General features: G+C 40.8%; 1 protein-coding gene across 1 annotated transcript; it reads right to left on the bottom strand.

Annotated features, from left to right (window-relative positions):
* Positions 1-1,647: 1,647 nt before the first annotated feature.
* LOC132407116 (natural cytotoxicity triggering receptor 3 ligand 1-like) lies at positions 1,648-19,757 on the bottom strand. Its single transcript, XM_059993410.1, has 8 exons — positions 19,670-19,757; positions 19,104-19,424; positions 18,323-18,631; positions 13,139-13,249; positions 11,921-11,961; positions 11,356-11,454; positions 11,080-11,167; positions 1,648-1,727 (listed from the first exon to the last, which is right to left on the bottom strand). The coding sequence occupies exons 1-8, from the start codon at positions 19,722-19,724 to the stop codon at positions 1,648-1,650; spliced, it is 1,104 nt and encodes a 367-aa protein (XP_059849393.1). The 5' UTR covers positions 19,725-19,757.
* Between the last annotated feature and the right edge of the window lie 1,406 nt (positions 19,758-21,163).

The raw sequence follows: 21,163 nt of genomic DNA, 5'->3' as shown, positions 1-21,163 counted from the left end.
TTTATGCTTTCAAGTTTCAAATTCTAAGTTTAATTATTCAAATTTTCATGAATAAAGCCAAACGAAATACATACCCCCGGGGATAAGTTGCAAAGCATTACCAACAGCATACATTACACTGTACAGAGCAATTTGCACATGGCTCAAGTAGCACATACGAGTACGATTTCGGAAAGAAAGTCAGTCACAAAGAGAAAAAATGTATATAGCTCCTCCCTCAGTTGTCCTGATCCAGCTTTGTTCTTCAACCTAGAGAACGCTAGACGGCAGCACCGAGCGAGCACCAAAGGGCATCACCAACGGAAGCGGCAAGCCCCCAACCAAGTATGAAATCCAGCGGTGCACGACCAGCTGCTACGACTCCTTCGCCGGCGACCGCAACAGGTGACTCGGAGGGATGAGGGCTTTTTCTGCGCAACAACTGAAGCAACGCAGTTCCCTTGCCCTTGGTCCCACTAATGAATCAGTGAATCGGACCTGCAATACTCTTTGTTACCAATGTCCACCAGTGTTTTGCACTCATGGCAAATGTCAAAGACAATTACTCGCACCTTTGTTTGTACCGCACACCACTTCAGCACAACGGTAAGCAGTAAATCCAGACAATAACACGACGAGGTTACGCAATAACTAGCGACCTTGCTGCCGTGCAAATCGCTGATGAGATGTTTCTACAGTACGTGACGGTCTTCGTATCCAGCAGAGACTTACGATCGTAAAACATGAAGAAATACACCTTTGATTGAACCCAGAGTGCCGGCGGAGTCTGATAATGTCGTCATGCTACCGAATGTATTAATAGCATGAGAATTAGCTGTGCCTAAAATCCGATTGATATTAGGCAGCACTCACGTCACAGTTTTTTAATGTCTGATACGAATTTCTGCATTTTGATGTCGAAATCATAAATATAGCTCATAGACAAAAGCGACATTGACATAAATATATTTCCAGAAATAAAAGTGAAATTCCGGGTTGATAGGCTGTCCAGATAATTGGTTTACATGGTCCAGATCATTGTAAACAGTGTAAACAGACAGACTCGTCAACTATTTTCTTAAAATTTAGCAATAACAGCGGTGCTCATAATTTGCATTTATCTCAACTTGTTTCTCTCTCCAGCCCATTAACAGATATATGGTTTGCATGATCACTGCGTCTGACCATCTCTGTCTCAAAACATCAAACTGGCAATAGGCAAATGAGATAAAACATAGAAGCGCAAAGGCAGAAATAAATTAGCAGAAATAAATGTTCACAAAAATCGGAAGTAACACCAGAGTGTTCTCGGTCTTCATGTTTCCGCTGTGTTTTTGTTTTATTGACCATCTCAAGTAATTTGCATAGACTAGTTCAGAACCTTATGTTTTTTTTTCCGAAATGAGAAATCTGCTCCAATCCTTTACTGGATGCTATCTCTTAGATGATAGTGAAGTTTCATTCAATAAAATAATATAAATCACAGGGAGTGGGGTTGATTAGGTAATATTTCAGTTAACAGATAGTTGGAAAAAGGAAAATCCGATCATTTCATAAAGAAAAATTTGACATGTACAGAGTAGTAAACATTCTGCAGTACTCTCTCTCTCTCACACACACACACACACGCGCGCGCGCGCGCGCCAGTATATCAAATGATTACCGTTTTTACACAACGTAATACGGGAAATGGAAAGTACAGGAAGTATTCATCCGCTTTAAAATGTAATAATTCATAGAGCCGGAAACTGCAATGGAAAAAATACCGATTAGAATCTACCTTTCAGGCGATGGTTAGGTTTTGCTAACTCAGCTTGATGAACTTCTGCTTTGCATCACACGGCACATTTTCAGAGTCTTTTAATTAACTGCTTTTTTTTCCCTACTGGTTGGCATTTCAGTTGTAGTCGATGAATATGTAAGGACTGAGATTTCATATTTGAAAGGCATTTGACAAGGTACCCCATGCAAGGCTTATTGAGAAAATAAGGAGGCATGGGATCCAAGGGAACATTGCTTTGTGGATCCAGAACCGACTTGCCCACAAAAGGCAAAGTCTTGTTGTAGATAGGTCATATTCTGCATGGAAGTCGGTTCAGGGATCTGTTCTGCGACCGTCACTCTTCGTGATTTTTATGAATGACCTGGATGAGGAAGGATTCGTAAGTTTGCTGATGACATAAAAGTTGGAGATGTTGTGGATAGTGCGGAGGGCTGTTAGAGGTTACAACGGGACATTGATAGGATGCAAAACTGGACTGAGAAGTGGCAGATGGAAGTCAACCCAGATAAGTGTGAGGTCGTTCATTTTGGTAGGTCAAATGTAATGGTAGAATATAATATTAATGATAAGACTCTTGGGAGTGTGGAGGATCAGAGGGATCTTGGGGTCCGAGTCCATAGGACATCAAAGCAGCTGCGCAGGTTGACTCTGTGGTTAAGAAGGCATATATCGGCCTTCATCAATCGTGGGATTGAGTTTAAGAGCCAAGAGGTAATGTTGCAGCTATATAGGACCCTGGTCAGACTCCACCTGGAGTACTGTACTCAGTTCTGGTCGCCCCACTATAGAAAGGACGTGGAAACCATAGAAAGAGTGCAGAGGAGATTTACAAGGATGTTGCCTGGATTGGAGAGCACGCCTTATGAGCTTAGGTTGAGTGAACTTGGCCTTTTCGCCTTGGAGTGACGGAGGATGAGAGGTGACATGATAGAGGTGTACAAGGTAATAAGAGTCATTGATCGTGTGGATAGTCAGAGACTTTTCCCCAGGGTTGAAATGGGTAGCACAAGAGGGCATAGATTTAAGGTGCTTAGAAGTAGGTACAGAGGAGGCGTCAGGGATAAGTTTTTTTAGGCAGAGAGTGGTGAGTGCGTGGAATGGGTTGCTGGCGGCAGTGGTGGAGGCAGAAACGATAGGTTCTTTTAAGACTTCTGGATGGGTACATGGAGCCTAGAATAACAGAGGGCTATGGATAACGCTTAGCTAGTTCTAAGGTAGGGACATGTTCGGCACAGCTTTGTGGGCTGAAGGGTCGTATTGTACTGTATGTTTTCTATGTTTCTATGTTTCAGATAATCATGGTTTGTGTCGTTATTAGAGATTAATATTCAACACGTTTTGCTGGTTTAATTACTTAATGTTATTTTCCCCTAAGTTTTACGCCAACTGCTTGCTGATCGCAGCCAATGTGCACTAACTCCATAGAGTGTGATCAGTGTCTCTCAAAAAGTACCTTGAAAAAATAGTTGAAGGAAATTTCTAATCCATTGTGTGTGTGCCATTTAATGTCTTCAACTTCGCGGGATGTGTTGACAATGGCAAAGAATGATTGGATGTGTAAAAGAAGTACAAGGGTAAAGAGAAATTGCTTGGAATGGAAAGAATTTATGCGTAGGATTTCATAGATGGATTGATAGTGCTGCCTTAATTTGCTGCCAAGTGTGGCAATTAATGTCCGCATCTGAAGATTCTATCACTTTGTAAACGAAGTTTCATAATTGAAGATAGAGATGAGAAAACCACGAAGAAAAATTATATAATAAATGCAGAAATATTCATATATGATCAGCTGAATGGAGAATTAGTAGACGGAGCAAGAGATATTGGAATGTGAAAATAGTGCTTTTGAGTACGCAGAAATGAATTTATTTGTAACACTCTGTTTGTAATTGTGATCTAGGTGTGCAAGTACAGCAAGTGCAGAAATCTTGGTCATTGGTACCTTTCCAGTATTTGTCTAGAAAATCTTCACAGCTTCTTTGAGTTTCAGTAAGGAGGCAAAGGATAGAGGAGGAAAATGGAACGTTATCTGACTGACATTTAGTGCAGTTATGGTATGTTTGGACCTTAGGTTAGGGAAGGTAGAAAATGTGAGAAGTTATGATTTGGCAAAACGTGACCATATAACCATATAACAATCACAGCACAGAAACAGGCCATCTCGGCCCTCCTAGTCCATGCCGAACTCTTAATCTCACCTAGTCCCACCTACCCGCACTCAGCCCATAACCCACCACTCCTTTCCTGTCCATATACCTATCCAATTTTACCTTAAATGACACAACTGAACTGGCCTCAACTACTTCTACAGGAAGCTCATTCCACACAGCTATCACTCTCTGAGTAAAGAAATACGCCCTCGTGTTTCCCTTAAACTTCTGCCCCCTAACTCTCAAATCATGTCCTCTCGTTTGAATCTCCCCTACTCTCAATGGAAACAGCCTATTCACGTCAACTCTATCTATCCCTCTCAAAGTTTTAAATACCTCGATCAAATCCCCCCTCAACCTTTTACGCTCCAATGAATAGAGACCTAACTTGTTCAACCTTTCTCTGTAACTTAAGTGCTGAAACCCAGGTAACATCCTGGTAAATCGTCTCTGCACTCTCTCTAATTTATTGATATCTTTCCTATAATTCGGTGACCAGAACTGTACACAATATTCCAAATTTGGCCTTATCAATGCCTTGTACAATTTTAATATTACATCCCAACTTCTGTACTCAATGCTTTGATTTATAAAGGCCAGCGTTCCAAAACCCTTCTTCACCACCCTATCTACATGAGACTCCACCTTCAGGGAACTATGCACTGTTATTCCTAGATCTGTCTGTTCCACTGCATTCCTCAGTGCCCTACCATTTACCCTGTATGTTCTATTTGGATTATTCCTGCCAAAATGTAGAACCTCACACTTCTCAGCATTAAACTCCATCTGCCAACGTTCAGCCCATTCTTCTAACCGGCATAAATCTCCCTGCAAGCTTTGAAAACCCACCTCATTATCCACAACACCTCCTACCTTAGTATCATCGGCACACTTACTAATCCAATTTACCACCCCATCATCCAGATCATTTATGTATATTACAAACAACATTGGGCCCAAAACAGATCCCTGAGGCACCCCGCTAGTCACCGGCCTCCATCCCGATAAACAATTATCCACCACTACTCTCTGGCATCTCCCATCTAGCCACTGTTGAATCCATTTTATTACTCCAGCATTAATACCTAATGACTGAACCTTCTTAACTAACCTTCCATGTGGAACTTTGTCAAAGGCCTTGCTGAAGTCTATATAGACTATATCCACTGCCTTACCCTCGTCAACATTCCTCGTAACTTCTTCAGAAAATTCAATAAGGTTTGTCAAACATGACCTTCCACGCACAAATCCATGCTGGCTACTCCTAATCAGATCCTGTCTATCCAGATAATTATTAATACTATCTCTAAGAATACTTTCCATTAATTTACCCACCACTGATGTCAAACTGACAGGTCTATAATTGCTAGGCTTACTTCTAGAACCCTTTTTAAACAATGGAACCACATGAGCAATACGCCAATCCTCCGGCACAATCCCCGTTTCTAATGACATCTTAAAGATCTCCGTCAGAGCTTCTGCTATTTCTACACAAACTTCCCTCAAGGTCCTGGAGAATATCCTGTCAGGATCCGGAGATTTATCCACTTTTAAATTTCTTAAAAGCGCCAATACTTCCACCTCTTTAATTGTCATAGGTTCCATAACTTCCTTACTTGTTTCCCACACCTTACACAATTCAATATCCTTCTCCTTAGTGAATACCGAAGAGCTTAAGAAATTGTAGGACTGATACTATGTAACGATTTGGAAAACAACAGCATTCATTAGACAAATTGAGGAAAGTACAGTGAGAACATGCGAACCTTGCACATTTGCGACAATTGCTGCAATACTGTCGTTGGGACGGTAAAAGAGCAAAAACGACCACAGTTAAATAATTACAAATCATAAAAAAGAAATGCAACACCCCTTGCCAAAATGAATACATTGTGACATTCTTGAAGATGTTTCTTATACCTTCGTACTTTGAAGTTAATAATAAACGTCAAAATAAAGGTGTAATTTGCTATTACAATTCCGGTTTTTGAGATATGTAAAACACACACGGCAGCCTCTACCTTGATAACGCATAGAGGAACCAGAGCATGAACTATCTAAAGAGTATTAATTAAGTATTAATAACTAAAGTATTAATTTGCCTCGACGCTTCCCGATTTCAAATAAAAATGTATTTTCAAATTGGTCTTAACGGGATTCAGAGATAATACGGAAAACACAGAGAGAAGAGGTAAACATGTTTTTGAAGTACAGAGTAATCAGTATGGAATGCTTCTCCTGTAAGATGTGGAAATTCAGGATACCTGCCGGTTTCCTGACGACCAGATATGCTGAAGAGTACCCAATTTCAGCTTCTGACTGACAGGGTCACGGAATTGCAGCTGGAGTTGGAAGTACTCAGGAACATCCTGGATTCTGAAAACGTTATAGATGAAACTTTTGAAGAGGTGGTCACAACCTGAGTACAGGCTTCAGACGGGAGATAGGGTATCAAGCAGCCAGTGCAGTGTTCCCCTGTGGGCATATCCTTCAGCAATAAGTCTACCTCTCTGAGTACTGCTGGGGTGGGGTGGGGGGAGATGACCAACAGCATCCAGGATATTGGGAATGCAGCTGGTTCTTAGGCTCAGCAGGGAAGGTAAAGAAGGCTCGATAGTTAGGGGGATAGACAGGAGTTTGTGTGGCTCCAAAACGGACGTGAGGATATTGTGTGAATTCCTGGATTCTAGGGTGCAGGATGCATTGGAGCGGCCGCATGATATTTTTAAGCGGGAGGGTGAATATCTAGAGGTCCTGGTGCAGCAATGACATTGGCAAAAAAGGGAAGAGGTGCTATGGAGTGAGTATATAGAGTTTAGGAAAGAGGCTGGAGAAGGTCCACCAAGCTAGCAATCTCTAGATTACTCAAAGCAACAAGTTAGTGCAGGCGGGAATGGGATGATAGCACTGATGAATGAATGAATGGCTGACGAGATGATACAGGGTCAGGATGTTATTGGGCCATTGGAAACGTTTCTGGGTAAACGATGACTAGTACAAGAGGGACGGGTTGCAGCTGAAGTGGAGGGGAGCCAGTATTCTGACCGAGACATTTGTCAATGCTATTTGGGAGGCTTTAAACTAGTTTTGCAAGGGAATGGGAAACGAGCACGAGGTCAGTAAACAAAGGATTGGGCAGGAAGGCAGCGGTCAGAAATAGTATTGAAAGGAAAATTGAAATAAATGGCATTATTGGACGGGCTGTTTGAATTGTGTGTATTTTAATGCACTGGGTATTATGGGGAAAGGTGATGAACATAGAGCATGGATAGTACATGGAACTACGATGTTGTGGCAATTGCTGAGATTTAGTTCAGGGAGGAGTAGGGATATTTACCAGCTTTTCGACACATCATTAAAGACAGAGAAGGAGGTAAAAGGGGTGGGGAAGTTGTATTACTAATCAGGGACAATATAATAGCTGCACTTAGGGAAGACATAATGGAGGGTGCAGACACTGAAACAGGAAATATGCTACCAAACTGATGGAATTATACAACTCCTCCACACCCCCACCCCCATAGTCACCGGGATATATATATATATATGAACAGTTTAAGGAAATTGTAAAAATAATGTGGTTGTCATGGGGAATTTCAACTTCGCTGATATAAACTGAGACCTTCTAAGTGCAATGAGTTTAGATGGGGCGGAATTTATGAGGTGTATCCGGGAGGCTTTCTGAAATCAATATGTAGGCGGACCAACGAGAAATGGGGCTATACTAGACCTGAATGTTGGTTAATAAGCCTGGTCAGGCGACTAATATTTCAGTGAGTGAGCAGTTAGTGAACAGTGACACAACTCCTTAACTTTCAGGATAGCTGTAGATAAAGATAGAAGTGGTCCTTGTGGAGAGAGTTAAATTTGAGTAGGGCAAAATTATGAGGGCATTAGGCAGGAACTAAGAAGAGGAAATTGGGAACACGTTTTTTCCTAGACTGCCCACATCAGACATGTGCAGGGTGTTTAAAGATCAATTGCACAGAGTATCGAAAAGGTTTGTTCCTATTGGATGGAATGATAAGAAAAACTTGAATGTCCAGAGAGATGATGAATTTAGTCCAGAAGAGAAAGGAAAAGTATATACAGCTTCGAAAGTTAGAATCAACCAGAGCGGTTTATTAAAAAAAAGCGAGAAAGGAACTAAAGAAAATAATTTGGGAAACAATGAGGAGCCATGAAAAGTCCTTGGTAAGTAGGATTAAGGTGTATCCTAAGGCGTTCTATGAATACGTTAGAAGCAAGATGATAACTAGATACCGGGTAGGACAACTCTAGGATAAAGAGGTAACATTTGCTTGGTTGCAGAGAATGTGAGTGAAGTACTTAATGAGTACTTTGCTTCAGTACTTATCAAGGGGAAGAATATGGAGGACCAGGAAATCAGTGCTGGGTGTATAAATATGTTAAAACGTTTAAAGGTCAAGGGTCTTTAAATGCTGGGTCTCCTAATGAGTATTAAGGTCGATAGGTCCCTAGGGCCTGATAGGACTTACGCCACATTATTAAGGGAGGCGAGAGACGAAATTGCTGGGGCCTTGAGCAGTATCCTCCTATCCTCTCTAGGCACAAGTGAGGATCCGGAAGATTGATGACTGGCCAGTGAGCCTCACGTCAATTGCTAGAAAAAATTATTTGGGTTAGTATATACAACCCATGGCCTAATTAGGGAGAAGCAGCGTGGCTTTGTGTGGGGCAAGCCGAGGCTTACCAACTTGATTGCATTTTTTGACAAAGTGATGTGAGAGATTAAAGAAGATAAAACAGTGGCTGTAGTCTACATGTACTTTAGTAAAAATATTTGACAAAGTTCCTCATGGGAAGCAAATCCAGAAGATTAGGATGCATGATTTCTGTGGCAAATTGATTATGTAGATTCAGAACTGACTTCCCCACCAAAGACAGAGGGTAGTGGTCAAAGGGACTTATTCTAGTTGGAAGACTGTAATTAGTGGTGTTCCACTGGGACCTGTTTGCTGTTTGTGATTAGTGACCAGGATGAAAATGTAAATAGATGGGTAGTAACTTTTTGGATGATACCAAGATTGGTGGAGTTGTGGATAATGTAGAATTCTGGCAATTCTGGTAAACTATGTATACCTGTCTGGACACGCCCCTCTGCTGACTGCTCCTGTGGCTCCTCCCACAGACCCCTGTATAAAGGCGATTGGAGGCACTGCTCCCCGCTCAGTCTCCGAGATGCTGTGCTCCATTTTGCTGCTAATAAAAGCCTATCGTTCGCCTCCCGTCTCTGAGAGTTATTGATGGTGCATCAGGCAAATACAGCTCGATACAGATCATTTGCAGATATAAGCAGAAAAATAGCACATGTGGTTTAACGCAGAAAAATCTGATGTGTGGCACCTTGGTAGGGAAAATGTAAGGAGACAGTACGTTGTTAAGTACAAGGACCTTGCTGAGCAGTGAGATCTTGGGGGTCCGAGTTCATAACTCCATGAAAGTGGCTACGCAGGTTGATAGGGATGCTTGTCTTATTTTGTAGAGGCAATGAATAAAATATCTCGAGGTTATGTTGGAAATTTATAGAACTCTGTTTCAGCAACAACTGGAGTATTGCATACAATTTTAGTTGACACACCAAAGGAAGGACGTTGAGGTTTTGGAGAAGGTACAGAAGTTTACAAGAATACTGCCTAACTGAAAGGGCGTATATTATCACGAGAGAGTGGACAAACTTGTTATTTTCTTTGGAGCAGTGCAGTCTGAGGGGAGACCTAATAAAGGTTTGTAAGATAATGAGCACTGCCTGGCATGCTGGAAAAGCATTAAAGCATTAGAAATTTTAAAGAGGCGTATAGTAGGCATATGAATATGAGGAAGATGGAAGGATATGGGTATTGTGGGGGTGGGGATTAGATTTTGGGCTTTTTATATAGATTTTAGATGGCTTGGCTCAACATTGTGGGCCGAAAGCTTGTTCTTTTGTTCTTCTTCTTGTTCTGTTGCATGTTCTATTTAAGAAAAACGGAGAACTAGTCCAGAAGAGCAGGCTACGCTACTGTTACCAATTTTCAATATTTTAATCCCAGAACTTTATGCTTCTGTTTCCCTATCACTCCAACTGACAACGTAACCTACTAACCATCATGTCCTGGACGCAATGATGGTACGTTATCCCCTCTTTTCTTTGTGCTTTATAATAAAAATAATAAAGCTTGCTCTAATCTCATCTGCAGAGCCCGTGCAAAGTTTATTATTATTTAGGTCATGATTCAGATACTATTCATATAACCATATAACAATTACAACACGGAAACAGGCCATCTCGGCCCTTCTAGTCCGTGCCGAACGCTTACTCTCACCTCGTCCCACCGACCAGCACTCAGTCCATAACCCTCCATTCCTTTCCTGTCCATATACCTGTCCAATTCTTTTTAATTAATCTGTTTATAGCAGTCTCTGTTCATATCTTTACATAAATAACTTTACAGTACATGCAGTTTCCCTGGATTCTCCTTTTTCCCCAGAAAATTTTAATGAGCGTATCGTACATTGATTATTCAAAGAGAAAACATCAAGTCCGCGCACTTCGAAAGAATTTTCAATATGCTGTCCAAGAAAGAATAGCGAACCAGCCAATTTTGCGTGAAACGTGATCTCTGTACTGACTAACAACTCTAAGAGGATGATTTAGAATAGAAAAAAGGAAAATGTGAAGGAAGGGAATATATTGTTCTCATTTTCTTTTGAAAGACGAGGTGCGATTTTTGTTCAGTCAATAAAATCGGGTTTGCAGCATTTAGCTTTAATTGACGGGTCAATAAATCTAATTAATATGTTCTTCAGTTTTCAAATAGGTAATTTTTCGTAAAATAGATTTTGTTGCACTACTCTAATTTGCAGACAAATAACTCTGAATAGTTAAAGATGAGTGACGGTTTCGGTATTTAGCTAGCACAAGCAAATGAAGCCTCAATGCAGCCTTCAACTGCTTGTGCAAAAAAGTACAACTGCGGGCCTACGTCACTTTTCGAATCCGAAAAAAAAAATTTTCCGTTGAAATTTGTGCAGGATAAAAAAATCAATGCAGGAAATTGAAATCATCGCCATCCAGTTATATTTTATTCTTATTTTTGCACGCACGTCTTCCTCTGGTCTTTTAAGGCTTTTCACTTTGCAACTTAGCATATTCAGTGTCCTTACTCTTTGTCTTGAGCTTTTCTGTTTTCGCTGATTCAGCCAATTTTACCGTAGCATACGTCAGTCCTTCTCGCACAGACTCTTGTTTTACCTGGAAACAAATAGCGAACATTTTCATTTTTTAAAATCATCTTGTGCTTTGCTGATCAGGGACGATGTCAATGCGCCCACGATCCCCATTAGCACCATTAGTGTCAATACCATAACAGATATTGTCGTTTTCCTATGTTTCATGAGTCACTTGTTACATACGAACAATTATGTACTGCAGAATCTCACTTGTGCGTACGATGCCTCATCTTCGCCTTTCTGTTCCCACTTCCGATTGGAATTTCTTGTATCCACAGTAGCATAAGTCAGTATCTTATTCTCTTCAACCTGGGTCAGAAATAAAAGTATCTTATATGACGGTTAAATGCGGTAATGAATGCCTGGCATTCATGTCAGTGAGGAGAATGGCCTAGATTTCATATGAATGTTGAAAGGGGAATTGATAAAAAAAAAAACAATGCTGTTCCAATTGCATAGGCTCTGACTAGTATATAAATATGACTTAATTATGTCGGTTTCATTAATTCAGTCAACATCAATAAGAGTAATTACTTTCTCTAAACATAAGGATTGCATCGTTGCACATTTATTATCTAAGTCCTTTATGAATAAAACTACCAATTTACCTTTCTCCTGCATATCCACTTACAGCAATGTCAGAACAGTGCAAACATATGATCCGAGGTAGAGATTATTACTTTCGAGAAATAATTCCGCCGTATTATTCACCCCATTCCTATATTTACTGAAACTTAAAACTCATTTGTGTATAAAAATACACACAAACACGTACCAAATCTTCATGGTCGGCAGTATCAGTATCTCCGTGCTTACCTAGAAATGAATGACATTTATTTAAATATAGTATTTTAGATTCTTATGCCATATCCACGACTGTCCGATTCAAGCGGAACAAGAGATTAGCTTTGCATTAAGGAAAGTTATGGAACTGAACGCTGAAATACAGAGGGCTGTATTAACTTGACATGGCTGTGTCTAGAATGAAAACCATGATATTAAGATATATTAAGACTTTTACCGAGACTTTGATGAAAACGTCCATCTACAGCATCGAGGAAAATCAATGAGTGAACATTATTGAGGATTAGGTTCAATGAAGGTCAGAAGAGAAAAGCGACAAAACTTGCAGCACTGCAATACATGTTCCATTTATTCGATCCATTTGTGCCTTTAACGAAAATAGTGATCAGATTTCTCACAGAGAGGAAAGACAAGACTGTTTTTATAGTAGGAACTATAAAGAGCACCTCGGGCTTGTGCGGGGAGACTTCAACGCGTTATTTATGCATTTTTCCAGAATTCGAGTTTCTGCTATTTAATCCTTCCCTAGTTTCAGAATAGTTCAGTTTTTGAGAAAAGAAATTAATAGATAAGGAGTCTGAAACAGGGTTTTGCTACTGCAATGTCGAAATTATAAATTCAGGCACTAAGCATTTGATTGGCATTGTGGTGTGGAGTTCCAAAGAAGTGGGATCTTAATGTGGCGGCCTTGATCGCTGGAGGACTCTTGCAGATACAGGCAAATGATAACTTTAATAACAATATGAAGAAAAAATTCATTTTTAGAAAGCAACAAAGAAGGACAATTGTCTGCATTTCCTAAGGAACAGGCAAGATATGCATTGAGAAGAATCCTCTCTGTGGGTTGAAAATCATTAAATTTGTACAATTATTTTTCTTGTGACATTTCCACATTTGTGCTTGTGGGAAGCGTCTTCTTTATGTTCATTAACTCTAGAATAGACATAGATATCACTGTACTCCGGCACGGATTTTATAAATCAGATCATTAGACTTAATTAATTCCATATTGCATACTCGATCTTCCTCTTGTAAATGATCAGAACGTGATTTCAATTATAAAAACGGAATTGTTTTCGTTCTGGAAATATTCCATTCATGTGAAGTTGCTTCATGCACGAAAATAGAATAAAAATGCATTATTTACTCACGGTATTACCTGGAAACAGACGATAAGCCCAGTACTTACTTTGATTCATGAAAATGCACTTCTTGCCAGCGATAATTAGAAGTATCAAAATTGCCATACCACCGATTGCGCATCCAGAAGCCCAGATGATTTTAAATTTGCCATCGAGTTCTACAATATTAGAAAAGTAGATTGTGAATTCTGCTTAGCAGATATAAGTTAAAGAAGAGGTTTTGGAATTATTCGTTGGTTCAACGGATTATTAAATAACTACATTGACTGGTGCGAGATAACAACCCAAAGACAATCAATAGAATTTTGTTCAAGTGTCGAGCCAACAGGCGTAATTTATTCTTGGAAAAAATGCAATATGTGTTCTGAATGATCTGAATTCTCTGAAATAACTGTACTCAATCAGTTTCCAGTGTGTTGATCTATGGTTAAAGCGAATGGGATTTCAGGTGAACAGATATTAGTGGAAGGTAGTAAAGTTTATGTTATTTGACCGGTATTGATATTACAACAATATATGATGTTTGATTGTTCCTATAGTCTCAGAAATATTCTCTTGAGTTGAATAAAATGAAAACATTGCAAATCCAGTCACGTGTGCACTGAACAAGGCTTGCTGTATCTAGTAAACATTATATGTGTGAAATAGTGCATCCTATAGCATATTATGAACCATAGAGAAATTATAGAAGAACTCCACTGTCTGTTCTAAAGTAGCTGAAACACCTATTTTCATTCCCTAAGGCTGTGACAGCCATTGCATGTATAGTTCAAAACAGAAACTGTAGGAGTAAATAAAAGGGTCGGACATATTCGCTATAATTGTTAAAGATTGATATTCATGTACAGAGGGTTAAGCAGTGTTGCATACACCACAAGCTTCTTGCCTCAAAGATCTGCAGCTTAGAATGGATGCATCCTGCTGATTCGCGTAGTTCGGGATACGTTTAGAACTAATTGCCATAATGAAACAGAAGCTGTCAACGAAGCTCTGAATCAATTAAACGATTTCAATTTCCACGCCGAGTGTTCATATTATCCAAAACTATATATACAATAAATTTAATATAGACATAGATTTGCGGAACCAGCTAAAAAGTAATTCAAAAACACGCAAAAACGAATCCCTCCTTCCTACATAATGTCCAAATCCCTCCAGTTTCCTCGCCTACATGTGCCTACCTAAATATCTCTTAAGAGCCTCTAATGTATTTTCTCTACCACCATACCAGGTAGCGCATTCCAGGCATCTACAATTCTCTGAGTAATTAAAATCTCAGCCTTCATATCCCTCTTATATCTAACCCCTCTTACCCATGCTGTATGCCTTCTGGTATTAGTCATTTCTACCTTAGGAAATAGATTCTCCCTCACTACACTATATAGGTAACTCATAATCTTATATATTTCTGTCAGATCTCTCGCCGTGGCTCCAAAGCAAGCATAGAAACATTGAAACATAGAAAACCTACAGCACAATACAGGCCCTTCGGCCCACAATGTTGTGCCGAGCATGCCCCTACCTTAGAAATTACTAGGCTTACGTATAGCCCTCTATTTTACTAATCTCCATGTACCTATCTAAAAGTCTCTTAAAAGACCCTACCATATCCGTCTCCAACACCGTTGGCGGCAGCCTTTTCAACGAACTCACCACTCTCTGAGGAAAAGGCTTCCACTAAGATCTCCTTTGTTTCTACTCCCCAGCACCTTAAACCTGTGTCCTCTTGTGGCAACCATTTCAGCCCTGGGGAAAAACCCTCTGACTATCCACACGATCAATGCCTCTCATTATCTTATACTCCTCTATCAGGTCACCTCTCATCCTCCATCGCTCCAAGGAGAAAAGGCCAGTTCACTCAGCCTATTGCTATAAGGCATGCTCCCCAATCCAGACAACATTATTGTAAATCTCCTCTGCACACTTTCCACACCTTTCCTGTAGTGAGGCGACCAGAACTGAGCACAGTACTCCAAGTGGGGACTGACCAGGGTCCTACATAGCTGCAACATTACCTCGCGGCTCCTAAATTCAGTTTTACGATGAATGAAGGCCAATTCACCATACACCTTCTTAACCACAGAGCCAACCTGCGTTGCTGCTTTGAGCGTCCTATGGACTCAAACCTCAAGATCCCTCTGATCCTCCACACTGCCATGAGTCTTACCATTAACACTATATTCTGCCATCATATTTGACCCACCGAAATGAACCACTTCACATTTATCTGGGTTGAACTTCATCTGCCACTTCTCAGCCCAGTTTTGCATCCGATCAATGTCCCGCTGTAACCTCTGACAGCCCTCCACACTATCCACAACACCTCCAACCTTTGTACCATCAGTAAACTTACTAACCTATCCCCCCCATTTCCTCATCCAGGCCATGTATAAAAATCACCGAAGAGTAAGGGTCCCAGAACAGATCTCTGAAGCACCCCACTGGTGACTGACCTCCATGCAGAATATGACCCGTCTAAAACCACTTTTTGCCTTCTGTGGGAAAGTCAGTTCTGGATCCACAAAGCAATGACACCTTGGATCCCATGCTTTACTTTCTCAATAAGTCTTGCATGGGGTACCTTTCAAATGCCTTGCTGAAATCCATATACACTACATCTACTGCTTTTCCTTCATCAATGTGTCACATCCTTAGAAAAATTCAATCAGGCTCGTAAGGCCCGACGTTCCCTTGACAAAGCCATGCTGACTATTTGTATTCCTATTATACTTCCTCAAATGTTCATAAAACCTACCTCTCATAATCTTCTCCATCGACTTACCAACCACTGAAGTAAGATTCACTGATCTATAATTTCCTGGGCTATCTCTACTCCCTTTCTTGAATAAAGGAGCAATATTCGCAACCCTCTTTCCTCCGGAACCTCTCGAATCCCCATTGATGATGCAAAGATCATCGCCAGAGGCAATCTCCTCCCTCGTCTCCTACAGTTGCCTGGGGTCCATCTCATCCGGTCCCGGCGACTTATCCTATTTGATGCTTTCTAAAAGCTCCAGCACATCCTCTTTTTTAATATCTACATTCTCAAGCTTTTCAGGCTGAAGATAGTCATCACTACAGTATCCAGGGTCTTTTTCATTGTGAATACTGAATTAAAGTATCATTTATTACTTCCACTATTTCCTACAGTTCCATGCACACTTACCTGCTGTCAGATTTGATAGGTCCTATTCTTTCACGTCTTATCCTCTTCCTGTTCACATACTTATGAATGCCTTGGGGTTTCCTTATCCTGCCCCTCAAAGCTTTCTCGTGGCCCCTTCTGGCTCTCCTAATTTCCTTCTTAAGCTCCTTCCTATTAACATTGTAATCTTCTAGATCTCTATCATTACCCAGCTCTCTGAATCTCTTGTAAGCTTTTCTTTTCTTCTTTACTAGATTTATTACAGCCTTTGTACACCACGGTTCCTGTACCTTACCATAACTTCCCTGACTCATTGAAACGTACCTATACAGGACTCCATACAAATATGCTCTGAATATTTGCCACATTTCTTCTGTACTGTACCCTGAAAACGTTTCCAATTTAAGCCTCCAATTTCCTGCCTAATAGCCTCATAATTCCCCTTACTCCAATCAAACGCTTTTTTAACTTGTCTGTTCCTCTCTCTCTCCAATGCTATTTTAAGAGACAGAATTATGATCACTGTCTCAAAAATGCTCTCCCATTGAGAGATCTGACACCTGACCAGGTTCATTTCCCAATACAAAATCAAGTACAGCCTCTCCTCTTGTAGGCTTACCTACATATTGTGTCAAGAAACCCTCCTGAACAGACCAAACAACTCCATCCATCTAAACCCCTTAGTCCCTAAATAACACAAGTTTTCCTGGCCTCTCGTGTTAGCACATGCCTTTAAAATCAGACAGCTTTCTGGTAAATCTCTTCTGCACCCTCTCTAATGCCTCACCATCCTTTTTACAGTATGGCGACCAGAACTGTATGCAATACTCTAGATGTGGCTGAGGAGTTCTATAAGGTTGCAACATAACTCTTGACTTTGGAATTCAATGCCCTGACTAATAAAAGCAAGCCTTCTTAATCACCTTGTCGACGCTTTCTAGGAGTTGTGGACTTAGAATCCAAAGTCTCTCTATTAAGCAACACAGATAATAGTCTTGCGACACTTTCTCCGTGCAATAGTCCTGTCAAGGTGCAGCACCTAACATTTACCAGTTACCTCACCATCTGCCATTTTCTGTTCACATCTGCAACTGATCTATATCGCGCTGAATCTTTTTGCAGTGTTCTACACTATGTACAACTCCACCAAGATTGAATAATCCGCAGTCTTACTAACCCACCCATCTGCATTTTCATCCAATTCGTTGAAATACATCACAAACTGCAGAGGTCCCAAAGGAAAATCTCCAGCACATATCGCTGTGGAGCACCACCAATTACCGACCTCCAGCTCGAATAACTCCCTTGAACTATTGCCTTCCGTTCTCCATGCACAAGCCAGTTATGAATGCAAACAACCAATTTGCCGCAGACCCCAAACACCTTAATCAACTGGAGTAGCCCCCGCCTCCCCCCAAGAGCGACTTTGTCAAACGCATGACTAAAGTCCATGTAGACAACTTCCACTACCCAATCTTAATTAATCTCTCTCATCTCGTTAAGAGCACATTCAGGTTAGAAAGTCAAGAGATGCCCCGCACAAAGCCATGCTGGCTCTCTCTAATTAGGCCAAACAATCATATATCCTATCCGTAAGAATTTTCTCCAGCAATTTCCCTATTCCCAATCACTGACGTGAGACTCACCAGTGTACAGTTCCCAGGATTTTCCTTGATCCTTTCTTACATAGAGATACAACATTAGCCAGTCGCCAGTGCTCCGAGAGCTGACCTACGCCCAGGCAGGGCACGAAGATACCCGTCAAGGCTCCAGCAATTTCGTCCTTTGCCTCCTTCAGTAGACCAAGGTGAATCTAGTTAGGTCCTGGTGACTTAAAGACCTTAATACTCTGGGGCCCTGGGGACTAAAGACCTGAATAAGGCTGAAGCTGACTGATTAGTAGATATTCACCACTCCACCGTACATACGCACTCTAAAAGCTGTCTGAACTAGCCGACTATTTCTAGAAAATTAGAACAAGGGGATATTGCATTGGATATTGTCGTCTTCACCAAACGTCATTACCACAAATACAATTAGTATTCAACTGCAAGTCAGAAAATTTAATTGACCATTCATTTCGTACCTCGGTAAGAATTGGGAACGGTGTAGATAGCAATTGCAGGAGTCCTTAGCGAGATATGTTGCACCAAACATATGTAAACAGTCCCGTTCACCTCTGACTGTTTTACTTGCAAGAAACGGGAAACTTTAAACAACTCTTCAGTATTTTCTTGTTTAAAGGTATTTATATCTGATGTCGCTGGAGCACCGTTTTTATACCACGTAATATTTAATTCTCTCGGGTAAAACTCAGCCGTTTCACACACAAGTACCAAAGTCGCAGATGAGTTCCTGAGTGCCCTGGATGAAAGCGTCAATGGAGTTGGAGCAGCTGTGGGGTACAAAGTGTAAAATAAAACATTTTGAGGGGAGGAAATTAAACAGAATGTGAGAGAATAAAGGCATCCTCTGTAGGACTGTGTTTTTATCAGTAAATCTGCTTGTCTTTTCAAGCAACAAATAGATGAATTACTGATATTGGTTAGTTCGCACAATGGGGCGCAAGAAGCCGACATTGATTCGGATTTATGTAGGCTTGCGCTTCAGTTTGTGAGGTGTAACACTAATCAGAAGATAGTTTTGCTTGGTTTGAAATACAGAATATCTGCTGTCACTCTAACATGTCCATTTTTTTCTGGATAATAAAATCGAATTGTAAAACAAGGTAGTAAACGGAGCTTTAGATAATGCATTTGGCAGAGTTAACATAATTTGGGCAGGTCCTTATAATTTCAGAAATCTCAAAGTGATATGGTAACGTTATATAATAATTTCAGATATCCCTGCTCACGCATGCCACTCACCGCACACTTTTAGATCTGATCCTTTTCCTTCTCCAATGGTTTTTCCGTCACGCATGACTACGCACTGATAGATTCCCGAATCCTGGATAGTCGCGTTCAGCAATTCAAAATAACCCCCTCCTTTATTTTTGCTGACTAATCTCTTCCTGCCAGTAACTTCATTTGGTAGGTATTCATTCTCCCCCTGCTTCCGCCAACGAACTTCAATTCTTGACTGGTCATACGTAAGAGGGATTATGCAATGGAAAATGATGCTTCGTCCCATCCATATAATCTGTCGCTCTGGCATCTGTGTCACGGTAATCGAAGCTTCTTCAGCAGCTGTTAAAATACGTTGAAATTGGTTAGTTGTATTTAACGCGGCATCAAACATTTCAGAACGCGTGCCGGAATGGAAAGGAGGAAGTATATAAGACCGTAAGACCATGAGACATAGGAGCTGAATTAGGCAATTTGTCCCATTCAGTCTGCTTCGACTCTCAATCATATGTTAAAACAATAAATTCCACTGAGTTGAGTTAACTATTGTTCTGGATATTCTAGCACTTGAAATAATGTACAAATACCTGAGCAAATGATCCTTGAGAGAGACAGAAACAAGAGCAGAAATATTGCAGTCATAATATTCTGAGCAAAGCAATCAACTGATGCTCCGCTTTCTTGATTAATGAAAGTAATGACTGCTCTGTTTTACATTGAAGGACTGAGCTATGACGTTTGGTTTTCTTCGTGCGTGTGCAGGTTTACACTTCCTGTTTACTGGCGAAGCAACAGAAATTCAAAGTACAATTAATGCTGAACCACAAGGATTTCACAGGAGAACAGTCGGATGAACAGAACGAAAGCATCGATGAGATTATTACATGAGGAAATGGTTTTAGAAGAGTTGGAGTATTTAGTGCATGGGAAAAACCGACTCGATCACAGTTATACTCGGGAAACTACAAAACAATGAAACTGGGGTATTCCGAAATATTTATGCCAAGGAACAGGTTACAGAAGAAGGAAAGCAAAAACTGTATAGAGATATATAAGACGGCCATAATTCAAATGTGGGATGTACTTTTGCTGCATATCTCAATAATTTAGTCGGCACCAAACCTATAGACAGACAGACAGATTTTATTTTATTTTACTTTATTGATCCCGAGGGAAATTGGGTTTCGTTACAGCCGCGCCAACCAGGAATAGTGTAGAAATATAGCAATATAAAACCATAAATAATTAAATAAAAATAAGTTAATCGTGCCAGGTGGAAATAAGTCCAGGACCAGCCTATTGGCTCAGGGTGTCTAAAACTCCGAGGGAGGAGTTGTAAAGTTTGATGGCCACAGGCAGGAGTGACTTCATATGACGCTCAGTGTTACATCTCGATAGAATGAGTCTCTCGCTGAATGTACTCCTGTACCTAACCAGTACATTATGAAGTGGATGGGAGTCATTGTCCAAGATGGGATGCAATTTGGACAGCATCCTCTTTTCAGACACCATTGTCAGAGAGTCCAGTTCCACCCCCACAACATCACTGACCTTACGAATGAGTTTGTTGATTCGGTTGGTGTCTGCTACCCTCAGCCTGCTGCCCCAGCACACAACAGCAAACATGATAGTACTGGCCACCACAGCCTCGTAGAACATCTTCAGCATCGTCCGGCAGATGTTAAAGGACACCAGTCTCCTCAGGAAATAGAGACGGCTCTGACACTTCTTGTATAGAGCCTCAGTGTTCTTTGACCAGTCCAGTTTATTGTCAATTCGTATCCCCAGTTATTTGTAATCCTCTACCATGTCCACACTGACCCCTTGGATGGAAACAGGGGTCACCGGTGCCTTAGCCCTCCTCAGGTCCATCACCAGCTCCTTAGTCTTTTTTCACATTAAGCTGCAGATGATTCTGTTCGCACCATGTGACAAAGTTTCCCACCGTAGCCCTGTACTCAACCTCATCTCCCTTGCTGATGCATCCAACTATGGCAGAGTCATCAGAAAACTTCTGAAGATGGCAAGACTCTTTGCAGTGGTTGAATCAAAAGTCATCATAACTGTGTTTCTCTAACACA

Source organism: Hypanus sabinus, chromosome 17 (assembly GCF_030144855.1).
Source record: "Hypanus sabinus isolate sHypSab1 chromosome 17, sHypSab1.hap1, whole genome shotgun sequence".
NCBI lineage: Eukaryota > Metazoa > Chordata > Chondrichthyes > Myliobatiformes > Dasyatidae > Hypanus > Hypanus sabinus.
This window is presented reverse-complemented; position numbering and strand designations above follow the sequence as displayed.